The 19468-nt window shown below is 46.0% G+C and overlaps 1 protein-coding gene across 1 annotated transcript; it reads left to right on the top strand.

The window, feature by feature from the left end:
- Positions 1-1338: 1338 nt before the first annotated feature.
- On the top strand, positions 1339-17171 carry CTH (cystathionine gamma-lyase). The gene is made up of 12 exons (XM_048946201.1): positions 1339-1570; positions 4540-4621; positions 5100-5195; positions 7204-7313; positions 8778-8909; positions 10594-10651; positions 11556-11633; positions 12287-12439; positions 12673-12794; positions 13829-13881; positions 15712-15850; positions 16454-17171. The coding sequence occupies exons 1-12, from the start codon at positions 1421-1423 to the stop codon at positions 16478-16480; spliced, it is 1200 nt and encodes a 399-aa protein (XP_048802158.1). The 5' UTR covers positions 1339-1420; the 3' UTR covers positions 16481-17171.
- Positions 17172-19468: the final 2297 nt, after the last annotated feature.

Genomic DNA, 19468 nt, shown 5'->3' with positions numbered 1-19468 from the left:
AATTCCTTTATATATTTACTCAGCAAAGTGCTTCAGCCTCCGATGGGGGATAGGAGGATAAGGGTCTGTGAAAGCAAGAACACCCAAAGAGCTGTACGTCAGCAGCACAGCATGCTCCAACAACAGCCACAAAAGACTCAATTTGCCTCAATTTATATAAAAATAAATAAAGTCCAGGTTGGAGTGTAAGAGAAGCCGTCTGTAACCAGAAGCACTGAGTTCTGGGCTGTGTGAGTTCAGCTGGGCACATCAGCCGATGCGCTGGGGCTGTGCGGTGCTGCCATTCCCCTGTGGTCACCGGGCCCCTCAGCAGCTGTCCCCTATTGCACACAGTGCTATGGGAGGAATGTGGGCAATGCTTTCACCTACATGCCTGTCATTTTCCATCCTCAATCACAGAATGGCCAGGGTTGGAAGGGACCCCAAGGATCATGAAGCTCCAACCCCCTGCCACATACTCCACATTTCACAGGGCCACCAACCTCCCCATTTCACACCAGCCCAGGCTGCCCAGGGCCCCATCCAACCTGGCCTTGAACACCTCCAGGGATGGACAGGGCGTCACAGCCTCTCTGGGCAGCTGTTCCAGCACCTCAACACTCTCTCTGTAAAGAACTTCCCCCTGGCATCCAACCTCAACCTTCCCTCCCTCAACTTCAAACCATTTCCCCTTGTCCTGCTGTTATCAACCCTTTCACAGAGTTGACTCCCCTCCTGTTTGTAGGCTCCCTTTAGATACTAAAGGCTGCAGTGAGGTCACCCCGCAGCCTTCTCCAGGCTGAACAAGCCCAGCTCCCTCAGCCTCTCTTCATAAAGGAGCTGCTCCAGCCCCCTGACCGTCTTTGTGCTCTCTAGACCCTCTCCAACAGCCCCCTGTCTTTGCTGTACTGGGGCTCCAGACCTGGACACAGTACTCAAGATGCAAGCTGCTGTATTCGGCCCACAGAGCAGTCATATTTTATGGCAGCACTTCTGAAATGGCTTTTTGGGGGACTTTCCTGTCATGCTGTGCACACGAGGCCGTGCAGGAGCTGGGTGCTGCTATGTGGCCCCGCCACGTGCCCAGCGCAGCACACGGAGCAGCTCCAGCACTTGTTCCTCCCGGTCCGGCGCAAACCGCGCTGAAAACAGAAGAGGAGCTGAGGAAAAGCGCAGCTCGTTCTGCGTTTTAAGCGCGCATCCTCTACAGCCGCAGCTCTCCGCACCCGCTCCTCCCAGCCCCGCCGCACGGCGCCCAGCCCCGACCGGAGCCCGGCCCAACTGCGCTGCCCCGCCCCGCGGCGAGGGCGCTGCCCGGCGGCTCGGAGCCAATGGCGGGGGGCGGTGACGCCCCTCATGCGCCGTGCCCCCGGGCGGAGCCGCGGCCGTGAAGGACTGGGAGGCTGCGCGGGGCCGGAGCGGCAGCGGTCGGATCGCGGTCATGGAGCGAGGTTACCTGCAGCCGTTCGCGCACTTCGGCACGCAGGCCATCCACGCCGGGCAGGAGCCCGAGCAGTGGCGTTCGGGCGCCTTGGTGCCGCCGGTCTCGCTCTCCACCACGTTCAAGCAGCAGGCGCCCGGCGAGCACGCGGTGAGTGCGGGCGGGGCCGCGCGGGGTCGGAATGCGGCGCCGGGTTGATCCGAACCGCGCTCCCCGGAGGGATCTGCGGGCGGTGAGCGCCGCGCTGGGCTCGGAGAGGGCGATTTCATCAGCCGTGCCGGGACGGACCGGCCGCCCCCTGCCGGGCTCGGCGCCGCAAGCTGCGGGGCGGGAGCCGGGAGCGGGGATCCGCTGCGCGCAGTCAGCGTGCGGCCGCCGTGCGCAGCCTGTAGGTCTCGCGGCGTGTGGGACATCCTGGCTTAGCCCCTGTGTCACCGAGGGAGCCGCTGAGATAAAAGGTGCCGTGTTCTGCATCGTGCCGTGCCGTGCCACGTGCTTTTCTCACATCTCGTGGATGCTTTGTGCAGCTCTCTTGAGCTCTGTGATACCACATTCAACTTTGCCGTTAGACCCGAGCAGAGTACTTGCTCGTTTGCCCAGATTTTGTAAGAGGCCACTTCCGTTGACCTTCCAGATCAAGTAAATATTCCATTGCGTTTTATGAAGCACCGGCAGCGTTTACACTGAACGTCTGAACTTTCTGTAGTACTGTGTCCAGGTCTGGAGCCTCAGTACAGCAAAGACAGGGAGCTGTTGGAAAGGGTCCAGAGGAGAGCACAAAGATGGTCATGGGGCTGGAGCAGCTCCTTTGTGAAGAGAGGCTGAGGGAGCTGGGCTTGTTCAGCCTGGAGAAGAGAAGGCTGCAGGGTGACCTCATTGCAGCCTTTAGTATCTAAAGGGAGCCTACAGACAGGAGGGGAATCAACTCTGTGAAAGGGTTGATAACAGCAGGACAAGGGAAATGGTTTGAAGTTGAGGGAGGGAAGATTGAGGTTGGATGCCAGGGGGAAGTTCTTTACAGAGAGAGTGTTGAGGTGCTGGAACAGCTGCCCAGAGAGGCTGTGATGCCCCGTCCATCCCTGGAGGTGTTCAAGGCCAGGTTGGATGGAGCACTGGGCAGCCTGGGCTGGTGTGAAATGTGGAGGTTGGTGGCCCTGTGAAATGTAGAGTATGTGGCAGGGGGTTGGAGCTTCATGATCTTTGAGGTCCCTTCCAACCCTGGCCATTCTGTGATTCTGTTGTGAGGTTTCTGATGGCCACATGTGTGTGTGAGGGAAGTAACACCGATGTGCAGCCCACAAAGCAGTGCTTGTTCCAGATCTCAGGGCAGGATGTCACACTTAGCTGCTCGGGCAGTTGGAATTTGTCTTGTGATCTCTGATGCTGTGTGGAATCACTCAGGCAGAGCAACACTTTAGTTAGTTAAGAGTAGGTGCTGAAGGTCACGGGGAAGTCATGCAGTGCTGTGTATCGATGCCACAGTGGTCCTGCAGGAAGCTCAGCAAGATTCCTGATGCGATCGTCATTAAACAGAATTCCTGTACACATGCAAATACCAAGATGGCCCTTCAGATTCCTGGGACATTGCAGCACATGCATGTTCGTGTTGTTGATTTTTTTGGCCATTATTCGTATAAAGCTGTTGTGCAGAAAGGTAGACCTTGGCATGGTCACGTGCCAGGGAACATTTGAGCTTCTAAGAACTTTGTATCTGGTGCAGATAGGCACTTGTTGGCGCCCTGTTGCACCCTTCCAGCAGAGCATTGTGGTGATAAGGTGTGCCACTCTGGTAGGAACTGTGTCCCAGCAGGGCCTTCTCTCCAGAAGTGGCCAGAGGTGGGAATCTATAAAAAACAGGAGAACATGGATAGGCATGGGTCCTCCCTTGGTGTTCTTCTAGGAACCATCCTCAGGTGAGGGATGTCCATCAACAGGCTTGGAAGACCCTTTGGAGTCATTTCATTCCTGGTCTTGAGTACACAAGCATTTCTGGCAGCCGCTCAGGTGATCACAGGTTGTCGTTGCAGTGTTATTTCATGGGTATGTGGTCAAGCTCAGACTACACAGTTTTGGGTCTGACAGACACAGGCTGCTTCCTGTGGAGTCACCGGAGTGGAGGGTGCTTGTCCTTGCATTGGGCTGGGCCCTAGGTGTCCCAGTGCAGTTTGGGGTGAATAATTTGCTTTCAGGTTCATTAACTCAACACAACGTAATTAGCATCTGCTTGGATAATTGCTACAACAAGGCAGTTAATCAGAGAGCAGTGTTGCTGTCTAGATCAAAGGTTCTTCAAAGAATGGGGAATTTGTTCTTTACTCCTTGGGATACAGGCTGTGTTTTAGCCAATCAGCAGCGGCCTGAATTTTAATGAATTAAAGCTTTAGTTTAAGTTGCCCGACACTTAAACGTGCTGTGGTCTCACAGCTCTGAGCTGTAAAGCACTGTGAGCTTTTTGCTCCAGGGTCACTTAGCACAAACTGTGTCAGTATCTTTTCAGTATCTCCTGGGGCAAGGAAGCAGCTGGAAGGGGAGGGGGACAGTCTGGTGAGCAGGGTCTGTTGTGACAGGACAAGAGGAAGTGGTGTCACACTAGAAGAGATTTAGATTGGATATAAGGGAGAAGTTCTTTACACTAAGGGAGGAGACACTGGCGCAGGATGCCCAGAAAGGCAGTGGTGCCCATCCTTGCAGACACCCAAGGTCAGGGGATGGAATCTGAGCACCTATGGAGCTGTGGGTGTCCCCGTTCATTGCAGGGAGTGGGACCAGATGGCTTTTAAATGGGTTGTTCCAACTCAAACAGTTCTGTGGTGCTATGATTCTGTGAAAGTCTGCACTGTCTAAATTCAGGTAAAGCTCAAGTAAATGTCTTGTCATGGCTTGTGGGGGTTTAACAGCAAGTAGAAACTCACAAGGTAGGAAGGATGGATCCCAGTGGATGTTGGGTGAACAGCTTGGCGCAGCCAGAAAGGCAGCCCACTGTCACTGGAAAAGGTGAGTGTGTGACCTCAGTGCCAAGAGTGACGGCCTGTTAAGAAACCCAGAAGTGTTACTGTCATCATCCAGAGCATTCTCACTGCTTCCTCTGATGTTAAATGTGTTTCTTCCCTTCATGACAGGGTTATGATTACAGCCGGTGTGGAAACCCTACCCGAACCTGCCTGGAGAAGGCTGTGGCTGTGCTGGATGGAGCAAAATACTGTAAGCAATTTGTGCTTTTCTTGAGGAGGTTGGCAGCATGTGCATCTTGTGATGATGGTTGTAGTAGCTGTAACCTGGAGAGATGAGGACAGTGGGCTGCCACCAGCAGTGGCCAGTGATGGCTAGCAATGGGCAGAGCTGCTCTGCACTTCTCCCCCAGGGCAGCCCAGCTCAACCTCTAGTCCTTGTACAAAGCCTTTGCTTCTTACTTTGTGTAGTGCCTAACACATCTCCTGTTATGAACTCATCCTTGTATTGCACTGAATTTGGTGATGTGAGGATGAGCTGGGCAGCAGCTGCTGCAATGCTCATGGAGGGTCACACCTTGTATACTTCTAGTGAAGCTGCTTAGAGAGGGAGACAGCATAGGTGAGGGTGATACAACAGGTTCGCTTCAGAAGCAAAGTAAAGAAAGCAAAGGCAAGTTTGACAGGTTTGTATCTTATTAAAATATGATCTCTCTGCCCCTCTTTTTTAGCTTTGGCCTATGCTTCTGGCTTAGCTGCTACTGTGAATATTATTCACCTATTAAAGGCAGGAGATACAATTATCTGTATGGATGATGTCTATGGAGGTAAGTAAGATGCAAGTGTGTTTTTGATCGTCACTCCCAATTAAATGTATCTATTGGCATTTCTCATGAACTTTCTGGATTTAAATTACTTTTCTTCAAAACCCTTTCACTTCATGAGAAGACAGAATACTCCTTCCCGAGTTTGGTGTTAGAAATTCAGACATTGAAAGGCTGCTGCACAATGTGAATGCTTCACTGGCTAGTAATGTATGCTGCAGTGAGGGGAAAATAGTGATATCCTAGCTTTGCACAGACTTATTGGCAGTCCAACATTGCACAGCTTTCCAGCTTGCTTTTTTGTGCCGTTCCTTTCCTGGGCTTGACCCTTTACCAACCAGTGTTCAGGCTGGACTGTTTGAGAAAGCTGTACTGTTGTCTTCCCTGAACACCCAGTTTTGTATCTACTCTGGCTGTGTCTTCTGAATGCAGTCCACTATTAGGCTGTGAACTTGCATAAGCTTTTTGCTCCAGATGCCTTCTCTGCTAGCTTTCCTTAATGTTGTAGCTCTAGTTTGGGCCTGAGTTTTGTAAGAATCCTTCTTGATTAGGATAGAGGTTCTGTGTGTGCTAGATCAGCTGAGCTTGTAGTAATCAGGGTTGCAAGAAAAATGCTAAAAATATGTATACATCAAAGGGTTTATATGGTGCACTGTTATTAAGAGCGTGTAAGACTGCTGCAAGGCCACTTCTCTGTGGGTTGTGTTTGTGGAATTTGCAGCCTGTGTGACAATTTCCTATGCTTGAATAAGCCTCCAACAGTATGAGAGAATATAGTGTATAGTTTATTGTAGAAATACAAGTACTTTCTGGAAAAACAATATCACTCATGCAGTGAGTAAAATCAATATATAGTATAATAGTATAAAATCAAATCCTGTAATTCCTGTGCTGTTACAACAAGAGGGCAGCTGCTGTCTTGTCATAAGTGAATAAAGGTTAAATGATCTTGGCAGACCCAGTGAATTAATTTTTAACCCAAGCAGTCAATATGTTGTATGCCTATTGTTTAATTGTCTGCCTGAGGTGGGAATGTCATACAGAGGGATGTGGGCAGGCTGAGGGCAGTGTTTGAGCTGCAACACCATCCAGTCTGCCCAGGGGGTGGGGGTGTGGGGTCAGCATCCCTGGGGTGTTTGGAGCTGTGGGATGTGGAACTGAGGGATGTGGGCATGGGGGGTGGGCTGGGGGTGGACTGGGGAGCTCAGAGGGCTTTTCCGACCAGAATGGTTCTGTGATGGGTAGTTGGTGCTTTTTCCTGCCTTAAGCTCTTTGCTGAAAGGCTTCGAAGACAAGAAGGAGGAATCTCTGTATTCTGTTCCTTAATACATTATTATTTCATGGAAATATGAGAAAACAGCAGCTCGCATCTTCCTCTTGATTCTTCTCCCAGGTTTTTGATTAGGCTTGTTAAATAGAAGGAAGACTTTGAAAGTGCAAAGTTACTGTAACTGGGGTGGAGGAAAGGTGATATAAAGACTGGAACAGTGCGTAGCAAAGTGCTGGGAGAAAAGTGAGAGGCGGGCAAACAAAATGGGGCTGTAGGTCACAGTTGTCTGCTGTATGTTTATGTGATTAAACTATGCATGCAGATCCATTGTTTGACACAGCAGAAGAGGAGCAAAAGGCAGAGATACTGCATACAGTGTGTTCCAGGGGAGTGAGTTTCAGTGGGAGGAGGCAGGAGGCTCAGGGCTGACCATGGGTGCATGTTTTGGGCTGCAGCCAAAGCGCTTCTTTTGTTTCATTTTCCAACTGAAAAAAAGAGCAGCTGTTGAATGAAAGTACTTCTTAATTTGTGTGGTTCCACCTTCCCATTATTACTTTTCCATGGTGTTTAAAAACACTGCAATCTTCAGAATTCTTAGAAGTAACAGTGTACTGATCTGCCATTTGTAGTGTACAGCATGGAAGTGTGAAGTCTTGACTTCCATGGGTGGAAACAAGAGGCTGGAGATCAGTGAAGGAAACTTGATAATGCTGTTTCACTCTGTCTTTTCCTTTTTTAAAGGTACAAACAGATACTTCCAGCAAATAGCCATGAAAATGGGTTTAAAAGTAATTTTTGTGGACTGTACAAAATTGAAATGCCTGGAAGCTGCAATTACACCTGAGACAAAGGTAGGAGAGAGAGAGCTTACCTGCTTAATGTCCTTGAATAACTTCATTGATGCTACTGCTGGATGGGGTGTACGTGGAAAGGTTTTGTGTTGGAAAGGCTCAGGAGTGGTCTCTGTGGGAAGGGGTCAGGGCACAGCTGCAATGGGACCACCACAGTGCAAAGCTGAGCCTGGCACTGAGGTCAGCGGTGCCTCTGAGAGCAAAGGCCCTGGGGGGAGAGAGGAGGGGAAAAAGAGTAGGAAACAACAGAGGGAACACCAAGATCTGAGAAGGAGGATGGAATAGGTGGAGCAGGTGCTCCATCACACAAAGGAGAGAAGTTGCCCTCAGGACACTGGGGAGGAAAGTTGTTTAATTGGCAATAACTTAAACTAGATTTCCTCTAGTTGCCCATGATAGCAGTTGGTGGTTGGCCTCCTGTCTGTTGTGACCCAGGAGCATTCTCATGTGAGCCTTGAGTGTCTGCCTGTTTCCTAGGCTGACAGTGCAGGGATTGTAACCGGCCCTATGATGGGTTTTTATTTACTGTATAAAATAAAACAAATGCAGTGGCTGGACTTTTACTTTCTGAAGTCTCCAGGAAGCATTGAAAAATTGGACAATTTCTTGTCCAATTTCTTGTCCAAAGTGCTTTAAGATTAGAAATAGGAGAACATCCCTTAGCAATAAGGGTTTGTTCAGAGAAATGTGTTGCCTTCTATCAAGGAAGAGAAAGAAGTCTTTTCTGATACCTGTATTAGTGTTCAAAATCTAGCTTTTTTTCTTCTTTGAGGGGAGGGAGGAGTAGTTAATGACATTGTAAGCATGATATGAAAATGGATAAGCAGTGCTTTGGAACAGTAACAGTTTCTCTTGGGTTTAAAGGTTTTCTTCTGGTTGTGTCAGGCATTCTTCAGATGCAAAGCACTCACATTTCCAAACGGTTTGGTGCTCTTCTCACGTGTCAGTTATCTCTGGGGAGAATGCTTTCTCTTCCAAGAAGTTCCACCTTTCTTAGAATCACAGAAAGGATCATCAAGATCATCAAGTCCAACTGCAATCTAACCATATTACCCCAACTCTAACAACCCTCCATAAATCATTAAGTCATTAAATCATCTTTAGTAATCGCACCTGATTTTCACTGTGCAAACCTGCATCAGGAGCTGGCACTCCACAAGATAACCTTTAAAAGCACTTACTTACAACTTCTGAATTGCTTCTTAAAGTAAATACCTAGTACTTGTGATGGTGGAACTGATAGTAGTAAAATTGTCCCAAATGATACAGATGGTGATGTTAAATGGTGGTAACAGTACCTTGTGTTTATTTGTAAAGAGAGAAGCCTGGATATTCCTGCTTTGGTAGGTTTTTAGATGGGTACCTTTAAAAATACATAGAAGATGGGAAAGGTTTTGGCACTGTGCAATGCATGCCTTGTCACCAGCACTGTAGATGATGTTTGGTATTGTTGTGTTACTACAGCTTGTTTGGATTGAAACACCCACAAACCCCACGCTGAAGGTCATTGATATTCAGGGCTGTGCTGATGTGGTCCATAAGCACAAAGACATTCTGCTGGCAGTAGACAACAGTTTTATGTCTGCATATTTCCAGGTAAGTGCTCGCTTTCTTTGTAGTTTCCCCAGCATTTCAGTGTCTTCAAGATGCCTTTTTGAATGGAAACTGTGGTTTTGACATGTCTACTGTAAAATTGCCTCTAAATACAAGCAATGCACTAGTTGTTTATAATTTAGCAGAGATGGCATGCAGAATATTTTATAGCTAGCTATATACCAGTATGACACCAACAGAAGCAACATAGCTCACAGGTTGAGTAATTGTGCTTATGCAATCGAGGAAGTAAGTTGAGCCATTGGGAGGAAGGCTTCTCTGTCATTCATACGTCTTGTGTTTTGTGGATCTAACTGATGGGAACCCTAATAGGCCTATTGAAAAATGGACTGTTTTCCATCTTTGCCTTTTTTCTACCAATTCTTTTGCACATGCTGCTGGGATCTGTTTTGAACCATTTGATGTTCCAAAAAGGAATGGAGATAAGGGTTAAATGAAGCAGAAGATTTTAACTGTGTTTCAGGTGTTAAAGTTGACTTTTTCATCAATATTCTGATGAACAGATGGCTTAGGTTTGTGATTTTTTTTTTTACCTTGGACAACTGGTACAACTTTTCTGCTTTTATAACTAGAATACAGGAAGTAAAGGCAATTTTAAAACTCTAAAACTGCTTCTAAATAATGAACTTCAATGTCTTGTTCATCTCAACATGGGCTAGAAGTATCTCCATGTATTTCCCTGGAGATCAAACAAATCCCTCATGTTTTAGGTCTACAGAGAACTTCTTGAGTGCAAGTACGGACGGTGTCTTTATTTTTTATTAAGGACACTGAGATCACTATAAATTAAGAGAGCTCTATGGGAAGTGTTAATGCTTAGCTAGAGCAGCTCTTGAGCTTGTCTTGCATATACCAAAGATTTTCTTTTCCTTCTATTTATTTTACTGTTGAAAGATTTGCATGAAAGGAGAAAAGTCAGCATCTGTGTATGTAAGCTAGTTAATGTATATTTTATTGGATTGGTCCTCAGAGAGAGTCAGTAATGATTAAGCCCACTAAGCATAATAGGTAACGTCTTTAAACTCCTCCAGACTCCTGAGTGTACTAAGAAAATCATAATTTTAGAGTGATTTATACAGTAATATTGAGTATAAGCAGCACTGGTGTTTATGCTACTGTTCTCTTGGCTGTGCAATGGGAATGCACATTATCCATGTTCCTGCCGTAGACTTACGTGCTTCAGCTGACAGCAGCACTCTTTTATTCTAAATCTGCTTGCTTTGTCACCTTGTAATGTATTAGTACTCTCCAGTCTTTATAATCTGTTTATGTTATACACATAAAGTCCTTTACTTAGGCACTAATGGAAAAAAAAAGTTCATAACTTCTTGCCCAACGTAGCCTTGGTTTGCCTCTCGCCTGAACGAGGCTCCTGGGCAGGAAGCTGAGCACACCAGGGAAGGGAGACCTGGCGAACACCTTTGGTGCTTTCCTCAGGTGTTCAGCAGTCCTTGCAGTGCAGCAGCAGCAATGTGGGTTTCTGGAGAACTGAGCATATCTCCACTTAGTGTGGAGGTCTTCCTTTCCTAAGGAGATAGGCTTAAGGCAGCATTATTTAGCCCTGCCTCAGCTAAGCAACATAACTGGTTTTTCTTTCGTTAAGTATGAACTTGTGGAGTATGTAAGACACACTTGTTTCATTCAGATTTGTCTCGTTTCTTGTTAGCGTCCTTTGTCCCTGGGAGCTGACATCTGTATGTATTCTGCAACCAAGTACATGAATGGTGAGTGCTTGGGTTCAACACAGCCCAGGCTGTTACATAAAAGCCATTTAAACATTACCTGAGAGCCTTTCTGCTCTCACCTCTTGAACCACTTCCATGTCTCATGGATGCTTTTAAACTCCCCCTTGCCATGGATAAATCCACAGGTAGTAGCTGCTGCTATTAGCACCAACAAGCGACGTTGTGCAAACACGGTTTGCACAGCGATGGAGTCCAGATGGTTTGCTTTAATGCGAAGAACAAATCCACAAGATCAGAGTCTTTTTCAAACTTGGGCTCTTGCCCAACTCAGCTGGTCTTACAGTGTCCCAGACGGAACACTCTTGAGCAAGGAGAAGCCGAAAGTGGCCTTTGGAAATGCACCATGCACACGCACTGAGCCATAAAACCAAAAGTGAGCCTTCAGTATGAGATAGCTGCTGGAAATGATACCAAAGGTTAAGGCAGGTTTTATGTGTCAGTGCCTGTTCAGAAGCACATTTGCTGTGTTGTTTCCCAAATGATCCAGACTAAGAGGTAGCCCAGCTGTAACAGCTGTGCTGTGAGCACGTCTGCTTGTGGTGCAGATTGAAGTGGAAGTTTTCTGCTTGGCTGCTGCTCTGTGGGAGCTCGCTGGTGGCTGAACGAAGTCCTGCTTCTTGGCAGCTCAATGCAGCACATGGTGGGAGCTGGGGTACGAGCAGGGTGTGCATCAGAGCGTGTTGCTGACCCTCACTTCAGATCACATGGAAATCTGCTTCTGTTCCATGTGACAGCACTGCAAGGGCAGCTGTAGTGCGAAGGAATCCAGTGTATTGCCAAAATGGGACTATCTTAGCACCAAGACTGAGAAAAGAGAGGGTTTGTGGAGAACCCCAGGGTAGATAAAGTGGCTAACTTTCTCCTTCTGTTCTTGCATTTTTAGGGCACAGCGATGTTGTAATGGGGCTCGTTTCAGTAAATTGTGATGACCTGTACGAAAGGCTCAAATTCTTACAAGGCTGTAAGTAGTAAATATAGGAAATAACTTTAAATATATTGTATTCTGATGTACCAGCTCATGCTACGAAGCATATGTGTGCACACAAGTGTGTGGCACATCCAGAAAGCATCAGATGCAGAGCAGCTCAAATGTGCAGTGCCTGCAGTTACATGGGGCATGGCTCTGCCAGGTCTCACTTCAGGTTTGGCCTAAGCCTGTGGCAGAAAGAGCATAAACTTTTCCTACGTTTACCTGACTTCACTCACAAAAAGTTTTGCAAACCTTCACATATTTAATTAAGTTTATCTAATTCATGCTAACTGTATTTGATTTTTTTTAAAACTATCCTCTGATGTGAGTTTTAATGATTTTACTGCCTCTTAATTGTAACGAACAAATTTCTGTGCAGTGTCCTCTCTACAACAGAAGGAGTAAAGGTGCATTGTACTTAATAAATTCCATGCACAAGTCTTCAGTGTGTTATTTTATCTCACTAATTGGCTTCCCATGTGTGTGGAACATATCACATCAGATGTCTTTACTCGTGTCTTATTGATACTTAAGAACTGTGGGAAATTTGGAGTGCAGTTTCACTCAAACAAACAAACAAATGCAAAAACAACAGCAAAACCCCTCTTTGTTTCATGTGCGGTTTTGTGTTTCAATTCCCACAGCTCTTGGAGCCATTCCATCTCCCTTTGACTGCTACCTGTGCAACCGGGGTTTGAAGACTCTGCAGCTGCGGATGAAGCAACACTTCAGCAACGCTTTGGCTGTGGGTCGATTCCTTGAGTCCAATCCCCGAGTGGAGAAAGTCATTTACCCTGGTAGGTTGGCAGCACTGCAGAGCAGGTCGTGTTCTGGAGCAAGGCAGGGTTTGGGTGCTGCACTGCTACGTGCCACTTGTGCAGCCTTCACGTCTGATGACTCGTGGTTAGGTGTCTTGGCAATGGGCTTCACCTTCCTTCCCATCAGAAGGATATTTGATGCAGTTCAGGGTGAGCTGCTGTACTCTTTGATGTGATGGTAATTAACTGACGGCAGCTCCTTCGTATTTCAGGGTTGCCTTCCCACCCTCAGCATGAGCTGGTCAAGAGGCAGTGCACTGGCTGCCCTGGGATGCTGTCGTTTTACATTAAAGGGAATCTCCAACATGCTACCATCTTTCTGAAGAGCATAAAGGTAAATGATGGCAAATACTCTCTGCCTTAAAGTGAGCTGAACCTGTCCTTCTGAGTGTGATGACGGAAGCAAGGGTTTTTTCTTGAGGCAGGGAGAGTCTTCCTCTGTACTTTTAAAGCTCCTAATTTATTTTGGGTGTAACCATCTCTAAATAATAGATTGCGCATAAATGAGACACTAATGAGAGGGAAGAAAAGGATATTTCAGCTCATTTGAGGTGTCTGTTTACACAACGTGGTGTAACATCTCCAGGTTAGCCCAGGCATTGCTTCTAACCAAGAGCTGGCCTTTGGTAATTGGCTCCAGTGTTTGAAGGCAGAGTGGCTGGTGCAATACTACTGTTATATTTCAAAGCACTTGTCAGGCTGTTTTTCAAAATGCTCAATGAACCTTCAGACACAAGGAATGAGTAGAAAAAACAGTGCAGCCTTATGGGAAGAATCTTAATTTCCATCCCTGCTCCCCACCATCAAATTTGCCTTCTGGCAGCTTGGAAAGCCTAGGTGTGATATGTGAAAATAGATGTGTGATGCTGGTGGTGGAAGAAGAATATGTAAGGGCAGGTTATCATCACTTAAACCTTAACTGAAGTTTTTTGGATGCGAGTTTGGCTTTGTTGAGGCAGCCTGCTCTGTCCTTCCTCAGAACAGAATGAAAGCTCTTGGTGCCCAGGCAGGCTCTGTGCCCTAATGTTGTTTATTTTCTCTCCTGCTCTGCTGGCTGTGCTGTGCCACACAGAGACTAATCCTGAGTTACGTTTGCTCAGCATGGGCATATTTCAGTTTTGCATCTGCAGTTCTTCAGAGCTGTTTCAAAGTGAAGTCTGTTTCAAACCTTAATGGCTCTTAACTACTAAGAGTAATTTTCTCCTTTTTATACCTAATACTTCTTAAAATGCAGAATTTACTGTCGAAAACCCTAGGGAAAAATGACAAGTACTAAAAATGGAAGTTCCTTTTACTTTCACTGTCTATTTCTAAGCATTCATAAACTTAAGCTTTTTGTGTTAACTTCTGTTTACTGTTTCCCTGTAGGTGTTCACGCTGGCTGAGAGCCTGGGAGGATATGAAAGCTTAGCAGAGCTTCCGTAAGTCATTCTTCATCTTAACAATCCTACAAAAGCTGCAGAGTAACAAAATTCCTGAACTATTTTTGTGGGAGTTCTAAGCTGTTCTCGTATACAAAGCTAAGATAGATTGCATACAGTTGTCATCCAGGAATAGCGTGTTGTGTAACACAAAAGACAGTGACTTCTCCAGAAATGAATGACTTCTGTGAAAATAGGAAGATAGGCTGGTGTGAGCAGGGTGTGCAGACCTGTGGCAGTGCAGATGTCTTTGTTGCTGCAATGGGGTTGAGGCCTGGAAGGTTCCACCTCCCTGCCCAGGCTCTGGATGTTGGTCACCCATCTGTTGGGTGCAGCTGCAGCTCTTTTCTGCTGTGAGATTCTTCCAGAATCACCTGTTACAAAAATCTCAACAGCAAACGTGTCAGAAGGGGAGGAAAAAGTGCATGTGGTTTAAATAGTGTACATGTGTCTGTCCTGTCAAAGCTAAACTGTTCTGCACTTGTGGTCTCTGCACCTATGCAAACTGGCACTGCCCACTTGCATTCCGTAGGCTCTCCTGAGTGCACTGTGGAGAGAGAAATAGTGGGAGCAGCCCATGGGAGCTGCCCCAGGGCAGCGCTGGGGAGATGCAGTGACTGCAGAGATGGCTCCAAGTGCTGTGCTTGATCTGTCTACTTGACTGGCTCTCCTGGCTCTAGCTGGACCTGCATTTTAAATAAATATCCAAGCATATTCATCAACACTTGCTTTTCAATTTCCTCAAAACCACTCTAAGGTGCCACTGGCCATGGCTGGAATTTCCTACTAGCTCTTGGTTCTGCTGAGCAAATCATTCCAGAAGCACTGTGCATTTTAGCTACACCTCTACACTGCTTTCAGCAATACTACTGCTGCTACTTTCCTCACTTTGTGTTTTAGTTGGGAGACCTAGCTGCCATTTGATATTATGGTAACAATTCCAAGCAGTCAGGGTGATTTAGAGCAAATAGAATTGAGTGGATTTGTCTACACTGCCATTCCAGCTGCTTACACAAGAGGGCACGTTCAGTACGCTGCACTGAGCCGAGCCTGTCTGCATGCCAAGCAGAATTGGAGGGGATTTTAGTAGTACCTAGGCACCACTGTCTAGGTTGAAGGGTTACTAGTAGGATTCTTCTGTAATTGGACTGTTTTACTGAAATCTGATTTGCTAGTCAAAAAAAATGCATGGGAAGTTAGGACTAAAGATCTGTTAAATAATTTCAGTTTCTCATTTTAGAATAAGAGTGCATCTTTAAACACTTAAGCAGTCAAAATGTAATTGCTAAGTAGTGGGTATCAGTAGCTGAGCGCATAGAAAAGCAGCTTCTTAGCTTCCTTCATAGCTGGGGAGAGTAGTCTTCCACTTGCATGGCACAGAGTGACAGGTGATGTGAGGAACCAGAAGTGAAAAACACACATCAGGGGATTTCATGCTGGATGTGGTACATGTAAACCTTTCTCCACGTGCTTAAAGTAGAGCTTTTAGATACTGCTTACCAGAAATTTTAACATACATCTGGAAGGAAGTGATAAAGTTTTTCTCAATTTCAGTTCCAGATTATTAAGTCTCCACTTCTTAGTCACTGTTCTTTGGAAATACTGCCCTGACAGTCCGGGAGATGGAGGCCACTGGCTTCACCACGGTTGACATAAGGTCAACTTACGACAAAATCTTTCGGTCTGTGGTTATCCAGCAGGTGGCATGTAAGAGGTGTAAAGTCTTCCTGGAAGTACAGGGAATGCTGGCAGGTGATCAGTTTCCTTGATTTTTTCCAGTAAAAATAACGTATCTTAGAAAGAAATCTGCTTTTTTTCTTTTTCTTGCAGGGCTGTCATGACTCATGCTTCAGTGCCTAAAGAAGAGAGAGAAGCTCTTGGAATCAGTGATACATTAATTCGCCTGTCGATTGGTTTGGAAGATGAAGAAGATTTACTGGAAGACCTAGATCAAGCTCTGAAGGCTGCAGTAAGTTGCTTGTGAACTTAGTGCCACCACTCTAAAAAGGATTTGCTCTCTAATCCTCTGCCCTTGTCACTAATCACGTGTGAACTCTTTTATCATCTATCCCGAATCTCAGGAATAAGTTAATGAAGTGGTGCAGCACTCCTCATAACTCTTGCTTCACTTAACTTTTACGTTACTCAGAAATGTACTTTATGGAGTGCATGTAAACCTTTGCAGCAGCTTGAGTCAGCCTGAATGGAGACTCATTAGTCATCCAAGTGCTTGGCAGGAGTGCTTGCACTTCCAGTTTGTCATGTGTGTCAGAGAGCATGGTGGCATTGTGGTAAAATTGGAGTAAAAGTGAATGTGAATTCTGCACCAGTTGTAGCAGATGTATAGCAGTTTGATGTATGTACAGACAGGAAGGTATTGTTTTTCTCTAGTTGGTGGTATGGAATGCCTGTAGCAATCAGCATCAGAAACTATGTATGTTTCTATATGTCAGCACAGCTGATGAAGAAAATCTAGTGCTTAAATGTGTCCTATTTGCACAAAAGAAAAAAAAAAAGTACCTGGTCAATGTAGGTGCACAGCCTAATTATCTCACATTTCTCCTCATTGCAGCTCCCAGACCCTAAAGCCCTGAAATGACAGCTGAAACCTGAAGTTGGAAGTTAGACGTTGAAACATCTAAAGAAGATGATGCAGAAAATTAAATTGCTAACATTTTTCTTTGCTATACCTTTGAGAACTGATATCTATTCAATCAAACTCTGGATTTCTGGGGAGTTGTCACTTTGTAGTACCATGCTATTCTGGTTGTACATTGCTTTGCACCTTGATAGGAATCCTGTGCTGTTCTCTGTGTCCGTTTCTGCTGTGCTGTAATCCTCTGTCTTTGGAACTGGTGGGTCAGTAACCTGTGTTTGAGAGCAGCTATGAGACACACTCAGGAATATTGTCATGATTTTCTCTCCAGGGAGATGGATGTTTCTCATTTGCCTTACTAATGCTTTAGGGGTGTTAGCTCAGTAGGGTTTGTTTCTGCTCTTTGGGATGCAAAATTGTGTTCTTCTCGTCTCTTCTAATCCAAGAGTTTAATCTCAATATTGCTGATAACATTTAGATTTTTTTTTTAAATGAGCTTCTGAAATCTGGTTTAGTAGTTTTTCACCTCATGAGATTGTGTGAAATACTGAAGCAGAATTCAATACCTGGTAAATAGTGGTAACTTTATAAAGGTGATTCTCTGACTTAAAAAAATATAATAATAATAGTGCTAATATTTGGTTTTTAGAGTTAGGATTGTTCTGATTAAAATACACTTTGGATCTCTCTGATATATTCTTGTTGTGGTATTTGGGTATGCTGCTTGCATTCTGGATCAATTGATGAAGTGACCCTCAATCTGTTTAAATTCTGTTATAGGAAAATGACATCATTGATAGACACTGGAACAGGCTGCCCAAGGAGGCTGTGGATGCCCCATCCCTGAAGGCCAGGCTGGATGTGGCTCTGGGCTCTGGTCTGCTGGCTGGTGACCTGCACACAGCAGGGTGTTGGGGATGATGAGCATTGTGCTCCTTCTGTTGAGAAATAGGAATTCTGATGTGTAACAGCTTACCATGCTAACTGCAGTGTTCAGGCAAGCAAGGCTTTCCCTCGGGCAGGAGAGTGACTCACAGAAGGGCACCTAATTGCAGATGAGGGCTGTGCTGCACAGAGCTGCTGCTGTGGCCTTTGGCAGCATCCACGCCGGGCTCAGGCCCACCAGCTTTCTGAGCCAGCTTTCTGAGCCAGGCTTGGGCTGTGCTTTTTCTTCTCTTTCATTTTCCTAATGGGAACTGATAGGAAATGCTGCTTGATGACTTCTCTCTCATCAGCTGTTCAAAAGCGAGTTTAGATGAAACACATTCATTTGCATCTTAGCCCTAGAAGTGTTAATTATGATTCATTCTCTGCTAACCTGTCTGGAAGGAGAGTGAGACATCGTAGATAGCTGTCCATTGACTTTAGCAGGATAAACATTGCTACTGAGCTGTCAGGATATACATATATTTGACCTTAAGCATAAAAGCATAATTTGACATTATGACATTGATTTCAAGGGAAGGACATCAGCAAATAATTCTTTTTATATGTAACTATGGGTACAGTTTTGTAAGTATTGATCTGCTTTGCTACCTGGAAGACAGAAGATACAGCTGTGGTGGGTTATTCGCTCTTCCTTCTGCTCTATATTGTTGTGTTTTGGCAATGACAAGAGGAGGACAAGCACTCCCCTTCTTTGTTTCTTTTCATAACTTCATAACTGGAAAAGACATGAGGCTGGCTTGCACAGAAGTGGTTTTTGCTTCTTAAGAAGTGATCATAGTCTGGAGACAATAGAGTTTCTTTGGCTGTCTTTCATATGTATTTAAAAAAAGAAGTGCTGAGGTGCCCCAGGTGGAGCCTGGCAGAGGGCGGCGGATGCATTGGCTGTGCTGTGTGCCAATGTTCTCATGGCTGCAATCTGGTGATGCCGCTGGCCAGCCAGGGCCTTTCCCGAGCTCTCCTGCAAATGCCTCCATCATAGAGTCCTCACCTCTTCTAATCTGCTTAAACTGGAGAACAAAATGAGCTTCCCAACTGCCAGTTCTGAGGCCACCGAGGTGAGGACCGAGGAAACCATCACGTGTATTTCACCATGGACATTTCTGCAATGGATTTGTCTCAGAATAAATCATTCCGTGACGCTGTAAATGACACAGAACCTGGTGCAAGAGGTGAGACCAGCTAAGTGACAAATGTGATAAAGGTGGGATACTGACAGCAAATGAGAATGCTTTGAAATAGGCAAAATAAGTGAGGGTGTCTGACAAATACTCCAGCAGAGCTGGAGTTCAGTGGGTGAATCGTGATCTGTCCAGTGTTTCACAGAACATTCTCTCTGAAGGTAAAAGGGAGACTTTCATCCTCTGATTAGATTTTGGACATGTGGCTTCAGATTGCATTACACTTCAAGGGAAAGTTCTTCTTTTATGTTGGGTCCCAGACTGCACTCCTATTGAAGAGAAATTGCATTTGCTCCCCAGAAAATGATTGTATAGAGCTTGGCCCTAAGAACAAGGACAATTTGAGAGCATCTGGGCAGAGGAGACGAGTGCTGCAGAGTGGCCTAATGGCATTAGGAACGAAGTGGGGGACCTGTCCTGCCCTGCTGCCTGTCCTCCTGCACAGCATGCAGTGCTGGGGCCGTGAGAGGAGCCCACAGCTCCTGCAATCCCTCCCAGCCCCGGATTCCCCAAACTTGACCTCTTTTTGGTGCTTTTTGGCCGCTGTCACATTTGCAGTGTTTTGATGGAGGGCTTTTTTGTTTTCCAGTCGCAGCGCAGCCAAGAGCCGCAGCACATTACTCAGAACAGTTCTTAGAAACTGCAAGCTTTTACTTACAGGAAAGTTGCCGTAATTGAAATCTGCTATTTGTCATAATTATGTAAACTCATATATGTAGGAAATGTCAAGTGCATACTTTCCATCTCCATGATGATGCTCAGTGAGTGCAGGCCCTGGCAGCCCCACGGACCCCCTGCATGCAGTGCTGCAGGTCAGGGCAGCACAGGGCTGCTGTGCAACATCCTGCGTGCTCACTGCTGCCAT

This window comes from Lagopus muta, chromosome 5, assembly GCF_023343835.1.
Source record: "Lagopus muta isolate bLagMut1 chromosome 5, bLagMut1 primary, whole genome shotgun sequence".
Taxonomy (NCBI): Eukaryota; Metazoa; Chordata; class Aves; order Galliformes; family Phasianidae; genus Lagopus; species Lagopus muta.
This window is presented reverse-complemented; position numbering and strand designations above follow the sequence as displayed.